General features: G+C 36.6%; 1 protein-coding gene across 1 annotated transcript in view; it reads left to right on the top strand.

Moving 5' to 3' along the window:
- CNTNAP2 (contactin associated protein 2) overlaps nucleotides 1-12,693 on the top strand; it is a gene marked incomplete at its 3' end in the record, with an annotated part of 1,137,334 nt that overhangs the window by 386,882 nt on the left and 737,759 nt on the right. The window contains exon 3 of the mRNA XM_080338877.1: nucleotides 9,505-9,698. Coding sequence (XP_080195003.1) covers nucleotides 9,505-9,698 — 194 coding nt within the window. The remainder of the gene's footprint in view (nucleotides 1-9,504; nucleotides 9,699-12,693) is intronic.

The raw sequence follows: 12,693 nt of genomic DNA, 5'->3' as shown, positions 1-12,693 counted from the left end.
AAGGATGAGATCTCTTTTTGCATCACTTTTATTGTTAGATATTGCCACTGTTCCTTAGGGCATATTGGTCATTTGTTCCCTCATACGTGGTTTGTGCTCAGTTAAGTTATGCTAGGAAGCAGTGGGTATTAAGAAGCAGACACTACATCAAGGGATTTGCTTTAATTGCATTTACTGTAAGAAATGTCTATTGGGGTTTAAAAAATAATATAGTGATTTTATTGTTCTTTATAAAAAGATCTGTGTGACTGTATCCTGATAACTACTGTTATCCCTTGAGTTATTTCTACTCTTATCTTTCAGGGTTTTAAATTAAAATGAAATAATTTTAAGAAATATAATCAGGACCACCCCCTGTCCCCCACCCTTGTCTATTTTTCAGTGAAGGGGAATTCTTCTAAAATTAGTCTCACAGTGACCCAAAATATGTATACTAAAGTGAATAAGAGCTAATCCTTATTCCCTTACCCCTTCCTCCCTCCCCATCTTACCCCCCTAAAAAAGTGTTACATAGTTTAAAGAACAAAAAATATACTTTATCAGGGAGTTTGAACCACACCAAGGAAAGACACTGGTAAGTGCCACATCAGTAGAAACATTCCCAGTGACTAGTAACGGACACTGGATAGGCATCATGGAGGAGTGATTTAGGGTTCTGCTTGTCACAGAGCAGTGTTTAGATTATGTAATGAGAAGTGCAACTTCGATGGCAAGGTTCCCTCTATTATTTACTGTATGGGGGAAATATGCCAAGCAGAATGAGGTGACAGTTGTTTTAGAGTGATTTCGATGGGGGCAGAAGATGTGAAAGCGTAGAGGGAGGCCCTCCTGTTGAGTTACAAGGTTCAGAACGGATCCCTTTGCTTTCTAAACTCCTAAGAGAGTAGCCTAGGTGTAGTGAGATCCAAATTTAGCCTCGGACTTGATCAACGGTTCATGTCTAAGAGACAGAGAGGGTAAGAGAAAACAGGTAAGGGGTTATATGTAATTATGGATTATATGTGCACACCTGATTCTTTATATTGCTTGGCTAGGTTTTCAAAGTGTCATTATTCTGCATCTCAACCTGCTTGCCTCCCCTCCAGGGGCCTGGTGTCTGGATCCTAGGTCTCTCAAAGCAAGCTCTCAGGCATCAAAATTCATAGAAATAAATTATTTAATGGTGTAGTATAGCAGCAGGGTTGGCTCGAGCTGCATGCCTTCGCAGAAGTCCCAGGCAAGCATGAAAATCCCTGGATTTTTATATCCTTACAGACTATTTACCTACCCCTCACACCATGATTCAGTCCAATAGCAATTTTTTGAGTATCTGGTCTTCTTGCTTCTCATTGGATCCTTTCACTAATCTGAAATGGGACTTTGTTTTGTTTAGCTGTAGATACTGTTTACAGTTCATAGCCTTAAAGGTGTTGTTTTGTGTGAATGAATCCTATTTCTTCCCAGCAAAGTACAGAACAGGTCTTGTCTAGCAGATGTCCACAATCATTTCGTGTTGACCTCGAAGATGTTATTTTCTCCTCAGTCAACTCCGTTCTTCTTGGTAAAGTGCAAACCGGGCCTTATCTCACAGATGTCCACAGTAATCTGTGGTTGCTTTTGTTTACATTTCATAGATGGAAGTTCGGTAAATACAAGCAGAACTTTACAGCATACAGTTTAAGATTTTAGAAAATTCAGATTACTAAGTAACACAAAGCAGACAGTATATTAAAAATCACACAACCTTATAATTCTAAGTGATTCTTTCTATTTAGTATGCCTTTGCTTAAGCTAAATGATTGATATGAAACTGAAATTGGGCTCATCCAGTGACCTGTGAGTAGTAAAAAATTCATTGACATACAGCCAGCATGTTTAGCAGAGAGAGCTCAAGTAGGCTCACCCAGGCTGTTATGGAATAAAGTGGTTGGCTCGTAGTCAAATTGCATATAGTGGGAAAAGTATGCATGGGACTCCTTGCACCCACAAGAAACTTGCACTTATAGGTGTTCGTTGTGCCATTCTGCTTCCTTGTGGGTTTCCTAAGAGGAGTTCTTGGCCCAGCTACAGCTCAGGCCTTTGCCTCCTTTGGAGTCTGTACCGAACTGCTGCTGGTTTGGCTGGGAGTTGAGTGCTCTGACACAGTATGCTGATGTGCCCTATTTCAGCCTTTCAGAAGTCAAGATTAATGCTGATACTGACCTCTCCGTAGACTTGCAGCTTTCAGCTGCTATGATGGACGGCTAATTTGGGGAATGAATATTGGATCTTTCCTACCTTCTGCTGCCACTGCAAAATTAATTGTATCAAATGTACTTTATAGGGAACTTAAAACTTCAAGTCTTATTGAAGACAAATACTCTTTGCACCTCTGGAAAGCTGCTTTTGAAACATATGGGGAGTTGGGACAAAGGTTGGATCTAGTTCCCCAGTTTTTAGTAAATATGGTCCGATTTGGGGTAAATTCTAATAATTAATTCTGGAGAAAAAGAAGTGTAGTTGTTGTCATTTCTGTCCTCTTCTTCTCTGTGATATTTAACCTTTTACAAAATAAATACAGGTAATACTAAATAGAGGGTGACTATAATAATGCTACTACTTTCTCAGTATTCACTGCCTTTAAAGTATCAACCTTTGCTTCTTCTGAAGCTGAATGTTGATTATTTGCCCACCATCAGCACCATGCATGGCCTTGGCTGCAATTCTGTCACTGTTGTTATGTGCTGGACAGAAGAGCTCTGCAAATATGGAAAAGCAAATCCCTACTCTGGATTACAGGGAATGGCTGAGGGAGCTGGGGTTGTTTAGTCTGGAGAACAGGAGGCTCAGAGGTGACCTCATCACTCTCTATAACTATCTGAAGGGAAGTTATAGCCAGGTGGGGACTGGTCTCTTCTCCCAGGCAGTCAGCAATAGGACAAGGGGGCATGGGCTTCAACTCTGCCAGGGGAAATTTAGGCTGGATATTAGGAAGAAATTCTTTACAGAGAGAGTGGTCAGACATTGGAACGGCCTGCCCAGGGAGGTGGTGGACTCGCCGTCCCTGGAGGTTTTTAAAGTGAGGTTGGACATGGCACTTAGTGCCATGATCTAGTAAACAGACTAGAGTTGGACCAAGGGTTGGACTCGATGATCTCTGAGGTCTTTTCCAACCCAGTCGATTCTGTGATTCTGTGGTTACAAATCCAAATCTAGCTAGAAGAACAGATGGATACAATAAATATAACAATGCATGCTATTTTTGATAAGGAAGGAAAAATAAATCCATGCCAGTATCAGGAAAAGATTGCTTTAATTAGAAGTAGAGCCCTATGTGAGGATTGGAGTACCTTTGTTAGAGGGCTCTACCTAATACAGGATAAAAGTGATCATTGCTCGAGGCAGCTTGAAGTGCAAGTTGTTTATTCTATGACTTCTTTATTTACATAACTTTTCTCAGTGTGACTAGACACACTCAATGCTATTGTTCCATTTGCTCTATGTAAAGTTAGATGTTTTACTGGCTGTATACAGACAGTCTTTATTTACAGTGATAAAATGGACAAAGAGGGGAAGACAAAGCAGAAGTGGAAACTGCCATTTATGTTCTGCTTAGGTGTAATGGTGACTAACATTTCAGGTAGATTTATGAGGTTTAGAAGTTTAGGTCTTTTATATTATTTTCTAGGGTACTGCAGAAAATGGCTGTCCATATTTTCTCTGAAGTGCAGTGAATGAATGATCTCAATATTTCAAAGTTTTCCTTTTTGTCTTGATTTATCTTTATGTAGAGGAATGACAAGAAATTACTTGGAAAATAGCAAGGTATCAAACAGTATTGATTTCGTGCTATTGCGGTGACCTAGAAAGTGTTATTTCTCATTGAAAGATTGGGTTGTGTTTTTTCCATACAAATAACCAGATTAAAACTCTAAGAATGTTTCAGGTAATTATTACAGAATTATTAAAAAGGCATATTTTTTATTTCCTTGCTGAAATGCTTGAGTAGTTTTCTATGATTAGATAAATTAATCCATTGAATTATAACTAGAACAAATCCTAAATCTTTTATCTATAGCTTTCATAGTTTATTTTCTAATGAAATTTCTGACTAAGGATCCCCTCTTTCATTCATTGAAACCTTTTATTACTGACTTGAAAAGAGTAGAAAACTAGAGTTGCTGCAGTACTGGTATTTTTTATTTTGTGAAATGAAGTAGGGAATGACAAACAATTGTGACTAAAAAAAGAATAGATTCTTCTAGTACAAGGTAATCTTTCCAGCTTCAGCTTCACCCATGAATGAAGATGAAAGTGCCAAATTTTCAAAAGAAATAAGATTTCTAACTGAAATGGAACAGATGTTCAAAAAACATCAGAGTGCCATTTCTTATAGATCTTTAAGTTCAGATAAAAGTCTAAAATCTGTAGGCCTGCCCTATATTTGCTGCTTATTGATAATTTATCAGGAGGGAATCATAAGAAGGTAAGGCAAACTCATCAGATGGGCTTTCTCAGTGTGCATTAAATTGAGCTACCTCACTCAACTTCGAATAGGGAGATGAAATGTATAATTAATAAAAAAGGAAGAAATTATACATGAAATTTTGCAAAAATAGACTCACATTGACTTAAATTCTTTATACTCCTCGATATTAAGTGCTACCTTTTGCATCTGTCATTTAGACATAGATTATGTTTTTTGTGTTGTTCTAATTCCCGTGGAATGAACCTGTGCAATAAAATCCAATAAAACCATTGAGGTTTTCATAATTAAAAAAAAAAAAAAAAATTCTTGTTGTAAGGATGCTAGTACTATTTGTTATCAATCGTCCTTGGTGAAAAATCATGAAAAGATTTGACTTTTACAAGTTCTTAACATTCTGAATATGGATTTTTTTGGTGGCTTCTCTATCGCTGAGTGTTTTTCAGTAGTAGACTCATTACACATTGCTAGTCAGTCTGCTGTAGGAGCAGACCAAATTACATTCTGTAGCTTGTTTTGAAAGTAAAGCTTTATGAAATCTTTCATAGCCACCTTTTACCACAGGAATGCTCCAGCTGGCTTTGCTGATTAAGACTATTAGGCTTTTTTGTATAGGAAAGATTTTTGATGAATAGATATTTGGGCCACATGATCAATGTTGACTTTACTGTTGCTAAACTTACAGTTCTCTGATATCTGATATCAAAGGGTCATGGAGAGTCATTCTTGCTTAAGTTGAAATTAGCTGCCCTATTTGTGGTGTAGAGTGCTATACAGTATAATTAAAAGTATTCAGTGACTTTCTTGGTTAATGTCACCAAGTCAGTTATTTTGTCCGGGTGGATATGTTTAATCACATAAAAATCTTAAATAACATAAAAATAAAAATAGGAAGCAGATATTGTCTGCAATGGTGTTTGTTGCACCTCTGTTACCAAAGAATCCCATAAATGCTCCTTATCTCTTTAATGAAAGTAAACTATATTACATGCATATGTTTAATATCTTTTAAATAGTTTGTAGTTCTAATACCTTTCTAATAATCTTTAACTAATTGAGTTAATATCATAGAATCATAGAATGTCCTGAGTTGGAAGGCACTCATAAGGATCATCAAGTCCAACTCCCGTCCCTGCATATGACAACCCCACAGTTCACACCATGTGTCTGAGGGCATTATCCAGTCTCTTCTTGAACACTGTCAGGCTTGGGGCCGTGACACCTCCCTGGGGAGCCTGTTCCAGTGCTGCACCACCCTCTAGGGGAAGAACCTTTTCCTAATGTCCAACCTAAACCTCCCCTGGCACATCTTCCTGCCATTCCCTCGGGTTCTGCCATTGGTCACCAGAGAGAAGAGATCAGCACCTGCCCCTCCTCCTTCCCTTGTGAGGAAGCTGTAGCCACCAGCCCCTCAGTCTCCTGCAGACTTAACAAAGCTAGTGACTATATATATTTTATATTGTGATATTTTGCATTAAAAGGCAGTACATGAAGTAAATCAGAGTATTGTAGAGAAACCATGTATTCAATGTCTTTTTTTCTACCATAACAAGTAGTGCAAATAAACTTCAGAATATAGCCTGTAACCATTAAAAATAAGTAGTTCACACCAAGATCTGAAGAATAATACTGTGAATAGCGTTTACTCAACACATGTATTATACCATTGCAGTTTCAGTATGAAGTAATACTTACTGATAACTATTAACATGCCATCATTTTGCTCACTCCTTGAAGATAATAAATTATTTTTTCCATAATACATTGGCCATAGAAGTAAGTACATGTAAAAAATTACTCCATATTGTGGAAATCAGGTTTGATTTCCAAATTCACCACTACTGTGCGATCTACTCTATGTGAACCTGCTTTAGCAGCTGGGTTGGACTAGATGATCTTTCGAGGTCCCTTCCAACCCAAACCATTCTGTAATTCTGTTCCTAGTCCAATATTAAACCAACTTATTCATTCCAGTGAAGAATCTGGTTTTATTCAGCAAAATATTTAATTGTATTCTGAGCTGAGAGCAGATGCACATTTCTGGGTATGTGACATTTTTGCACCTGGTTAGAGTAAATAGAGATACAACTGTAAATTTCTCCAATGAATTCAGGGCCTTTGCAAGGATCTCATGGGGGGAGATTTTTAGATAATCCAATATTTCAATAACTTCTTTAGAGCATGCTTGTGTGGAAAAAGAAGAAAAAAAAAAAAAAAAGATTTTTATTAATCCTTGAATCAATAGAGGTTAAACATACCACAAACAAAATGAACAAAGTAACCAGCTCGCCCAGATTTCACAGCTTGATGAATCAATTGGTAAGAGGAAACTTTAACTGATACCCATGGGCTGCTTCTGGTGACTGGCTGATGCCTGCCCTGCTGCATGGACTGGTCCCCATTCCCCTTCCATACTGCTCTACTGAGCAGCACATTTAGTTATAATTCAACATGTTCCTCCTTCATCCTTTTGACTATTTATTTATTTGCTTGCTTGAAAAAGCCAGAAGGCAAATGTTAAACTGACATAGAGAATTAGGTCAAAAAAGTAGTAGTATAATAGTCTTTGCTGCTGTCTGCAATATTGCCTAAAAGTCTTGTCTCTTGCTTATTAGAAATGGTTGTAGGTCAGGTTGTCTTGCAATATTTACATTTCCATCTCCTGGCCTAGATGTGACTGTTGTGTCATATATCTCTAACTTTTGTTAGACATGATGTGAAGAAATATTTCTGCCTCTTCTTACTTAAAAAAACTGGAAAATCATAGTAAATAGTAGCACTCAGTTTTTACAACGTTTCAATGCATTTTTAGGTGAAGAGTTTCTCAAACCTTTTTGCAATTTACAATGGATTTGTCAGTTAAAGAAAGCCAAAATCTCATCTGAGTAATATGAATGTACTAAAATAAAACAAAAAAACCAAAACCCCGAACTGTTATATTAGTAGTTAAAATGTTTTATTTTAAATGTGCATAACAAAATCTCCTGTTTAAATGTAAATTACCTGCATAACAATATCTCCTGCATAAGTTAAAAGTGTAAAAAACATAATGTCAGTTTTAGCCTTCTTGCAGCTATAGTATGTCAGCCTTTTCCAATAATTGCTTTGCTGAAGAACATTTTATTGATGGATCTATCAGATCTGTCATAAATTTTGAATGCTCAGATTTGAACTCCACTTTTTCTGGAACCACCAAAGGGTCCTTTTACAGAAATGGCATCTGTATGTGGGCAGTGTCTTATTCTTTGTGTTTCACCAATCTCAGAAATGCCAACTGGAAAGGGATGTTTAGGACAGGGAGACAAAGTGGCATTTCTCCTATTATGACAAGTATGTAGAGCTAACTGTTCCAGTCTGCTTGCTAAGTAGTCACAAAGAAGCTACATTCTACAGCATATTTCAAAAAGATGGACCAAATTTGTTATTGTACTGCTTTGTGATTGGGTCCATCTTTTTGAAACAGCCCGTATTTTTAAATTCCCTGTTACCATTCTCTGTAAAAATCGAGCTAGTTTGAATTTGGGAGTGTGTGGGAACACTTTTCCCTGCACGTATTTTGCAAGTATAACCCTCGCTTTTAGTAAGAGTTTTGGTTTTGTTTTTTTTAAATAGTCCCTAACTATTCCCTACCCCTAAAGTACTCTGTTTATATTGCTGGCTACAACCACCTGTAGTTCAGGAACAAAGCATCTATTGTAAGTTTAAAAAAAAATAACAAATCAGATGTCATTGGCATAGTGCTACACTTTAAACTACAACAAAAGGCAAACACTTATGGCATCAAATGATCCCATTGATATCACAACATTAAAATGTCCTGTGACTTGCAAATGTTAACACCTGTAGCAGCTGAACGAGATTTAAAATTGTCTGAGACTGAAGCAATGCTGCCGCCTAATGATTGGAGTATATAAGACTCAGTATAGTGAAGAGTTTCTTGCTTGCCAAGCAAGTTAGGTATGTGACATCAGTTGAAGGCTGTAAGTGAAATTAAAAGCAACAAAAATTGGCCCATGGACTAGACTACGAGATTTCATACTGTACCAGGCCTTTTATTGGGTTGAAATTAAAAAAAAAAAAAAAAGTAATCACTTTAAGTCTGCAAAGTTTTTGTTTTCTGAGTCTGCTATGAATATAAAGAGAATGATGCTCAACTTTTTCTCTGTATTTATTGATTTTTTTAAAATATTTCATCTATTTCCTAATACTTATTATTATGGTGCATATATCATTATAATGTCTATCTTAGAATTTTTATTATTCTCTGTAGTATACAATTTTCCCATTAATATTTTTTATTTCGAAAGAATAAGGAATCACATTAATGTCTTACTACATTTATCTATGTATCGGTCGCCTTCTTTATTTAGAACAGTTCAATGTAGTCTAATGGATAAGAACAATATTGCTAATAGTATTACCATCAAGTTAATTCATAGACCCATAAAGAGCAATAACACTTCTGTGAGGCATCTGCCAATGTGATTTGTGACAGCTTATAGACCCAACACATCACAACTGGATCCAGCCCTGCAGTACTTGTCACTTTGTCAGTTTGTCAGATCAAAAGATCTGGTAGATCTTTTGGTCTGTGCACTATAGTGCAGCATAGTGCACTCCCATTTTATCTATAATATCTCTTTAGTATGAACTGCTATTGAAAAGACATATGAAATCCAGAGATTGTTATTGATTTTTGTCAATTTTTTCTGACAAAGGATTTTGTGTCAGGTTGGTCAACCCTTGTGAACAATCATAATTTGGCAAAAACTAATAAACCATAATTAAAGTGTTACAAAAACATTGATTCGTTAGCAGGCAGCCCATTGAATCATTATAATTATATCATGAAATGATTAAGGCAACAGAGTTAATGCATTTGGAGCTTGTGCTGAAGATGTATTTATAAAAAAAATGTGCAATCATATTTCTCTTCTATGTGTTTAAGTTTTTTTTCCTCCCAGCTGGGCTGCCTTTCAGCATTCAGCATCTTCACAGTGTGTTCACTTCGAAGCGAGTGTTGGAGGTCTGAATCTCTCCCTTCTGTGTCAACCCAACAGGTGCAGGAGGCTGGTCTCCATCAGACAGTGATCATTACCAATGGCTGCAGGTGGATTTTGGGAGCCGGAAGCAGATCACTGCTATTGCCACTCAAGGCAGATACAGCAGTTCTGACTGGGTCACTCAGTATCGCATGCTCTATAGCGACACGGGGAGAAACTGGAAACCATACCACCAGGATGGAAATATCTGGGTAAGTCACTGCTGTAAAATGGAAGCATATGCTGTAGTGATGCTGATTGAGTTTTTTGGAATTGTACACCTCGTACAACTCTTCAGTGTTGTTTGTGTGAGAACAGAGCAGAGCTAAGCTGAAAACATAATGATTCACGTTGTAGCTGCTGTCAGGAGGCCTATTGCCAGATTAGCAAAGCTCATTTGGGATGATGGTAGTTATCAGAACATGCAGATATTTCCTGGTTGTTGGTATTCCTCAGTGAGTCTCTTATGCTTTTGCTTTCCTTTCCTGCCTTTTCTTTTTACTAATTTCATGGAGTAAATGTGAGACACAAAAGTCGTTTTGAAAATTCTGCTCTGAAACTTAACATTTTTGAAGATAATTTGTTCTTTGTATGTATATGTGCTGGGGAGCAGTTTTATCATGTATGTATTGTTTTCTGTATAGATGATATGAGGATATTTATGTGTTATAATTTAGCAAAAAGCATATAATTTGGTTTTCCCTTGTACATTTTTCATGGATAAGATGGTAACTTCATTGCTGCAGAGAACAGTTGCTGACAAAAATGACAGGTAGTATTTAACATGCCTATCCTCGTTGAAGTTTTTTCAGAAGATTGTTCTTTTTCGAAAGTATAATTTGAAAACAGCAAAATGCTATCATTTTTCTGAAATCAAATTAAATTGGTTAGCTATTATACCACATCAGGAAAATATTGTCAAAGCAGTCAAGGTTTGACATTGTGCTATTTTAGATACATATTTTTGCCAGGTGCTTCTTTTATTAAGGCCTGTTATTAAAAATGAATGTCAAATATAGAGCATGAGGTGAATGGTTTTATTTCTGGAAGAGAAATTCACTTAATATATAGGAGTACATAGAGGCAGTAGTTTTTTATTATGGTATTGATTTATTGGAGAAACTTATTCTATGTGTCGGATAGGATCCTAAAAGACAGAGAAATTAAAGCTCAGAGAGCAGACAGGAGTGAAAAGAAAAACATTGATTGCCACTTCAAATTCCTGAGGACTTGATGGTACGAATGTTGTGTTCATCAGGGTGGGGTGCAGCTCATGCTTAAGCTTGATAAATATAAAAAGTTTCTCTTTTAAGGCTACTTATGTGTTTAAAAATACTTATGGTCCTTAGTATTTATATTATATTAAATGTAGGAAAGCTTCTTCAGCAAGTACTATTAAAATAATGAAGAATTTATCTCAGGGAATGGGAGAGGGATGCAGCTTGCTCAGAAAACAGTATATTGAGCAGGACAGTTAGGCTAAGAAAAAAAACCAAACTGTTCTTAATATTTTGAAGGCAAAATCTTTTGGCAACATGTGGTTTGGTTGATTTAGTCACAGCCTTAAATGTTTGTTTCCAAAGTGGCCCACCTTTCTGAGCGCTTTCTAGAGAGTCTTTATTCTTGTATAATCTCTTAATATAGAAATACTGAAAGCTTGTTCATGAAATAATATTTATTTTTTATCTTTATTAATAATTTTGTATGCTTGGTGAATTTGGGGGTAAACTGTTGCTCTATTATCGACTGTCAATATCACTTGCAAAAACTTGTGCTAAGTTGTGCAAAAGTCTGCTACTTCCATTTGGAATGTGAGATCTTTGGGATATACTTAGCAAGCTGATTTCTGCAGTACTGTTGCTCTTCATGTCTTGCAGCTTTTATACAATACTGGAAAAGTAGTTTAAAAACAAAAGAGCTACTCTAGCCCAGCTTTCTTTTAAAGAATGAAGCTGAGCTAGTAGCAAAAATAAAAACAAAGCTAAACAGCTAGGAGTCTTGACTCTATTTCAAACTTCCCTAAAACAGACTTGTTTCTGTTTTTAAATGATGTCTGAGCCTTGGTTTGATCTTGAAAACACTGTGCTTATTATTAGAAAGTCTTAAATCTAATAAATTACCAAGGCAGGGCAGGTGCCTGAGCATGGAGCAATACTGTTGAACTATTGTAGTAGTGCCACGAGAAGACAGACTTCTCTGATGTGGAAATGGGGTGTTGCGGAATTTTGTAACACATCTTCCTCTTAGTGTCACTTTGTACAAGAAATAAAAAACAGCAGAAACTGGGAGGGCCGGATCGGAGACCAATTGAGCTGAGTAACCAACATTGGAAATTTAAACTTGTAAAGCTAGATTGTTCCTGGCTGAAATCACTGTGATGATCTTAAAATCTTCAGATTATTCTAGTGCCCTTATAAATCCTTTTAGAAAGTATTTAGGCTTTCCTTTTGTGTTTATAGCTTTTAGAAGTTTTATCCACAAAAGGAAGGTGCTATATTGCCTTTGATTAATGTCCCTCTTCAATCATCCCCATGTCTGAGTGTCATTGTTTCCTGACAACAGTAAATCTAAAATTAAGGGAGAAAGCAAAGACAAGGACAAAAATAGAAATGCAGAGTTCAACAATATTTAATACTAAAGCAGCTATATCAAATGACAGAGTCAGAGGATAAGAGATGGGAAACAGAAGGAAATAAAAATAAAGATTGCTAGTTGGAGAGAGAGCAAAGGAGAAATAATTTCCAACAAAAATCTAGTTAAGACCCAACCGTGATAATCTGCATAAAATGCTGAAGTGACGCCCTTCTGTATTCATTAATCAGGGAGGAAAAAAGTTCTATAATTATCTCCTAAGTAGGAAAGAAATCAAAAGGCTCTCAGGAAGTTTGTAATGGGGAAAGTGCTTTCAAGGTGAATTTAGAGTAAGCTTCTCAGTTCTGTGAAATAGATTTTCTGACCCCACCCCTCCTGGGCTTTTGGATATTTTCAATTTCCATGAATTTTAATAAGATGAGTGAATGTGGCCTCTTTCTGCAAAATGCCTAGCAACTAGAGAATTTTGATCACCTCTTCTACCTTCTCTTTTGTAGTCTGAGATTCTAATTTTGATAGGTCACAAAGTCATACGTCAACCACTGGGGCATTTTGTGTACACAATCTAACTTTGTATTGTAGGTGCTCATTTTGGTTTCTACCTCAATGCCATCT

Source organism: Nesoenas mayeri, assembly GCF_963082525.1.
Source record: "Nesoenas mayeri genome assembly, chromosome: 2".
Lineage (NCBI taxonomy): Eukaryota > Metazoa > Chordata > Aves > Columbiformes > Columbidae > Nesoenas > Nesoenas mayeri.
This window is presented reverse-complemented; position numbering and strand designations above follow the sequence as displayed.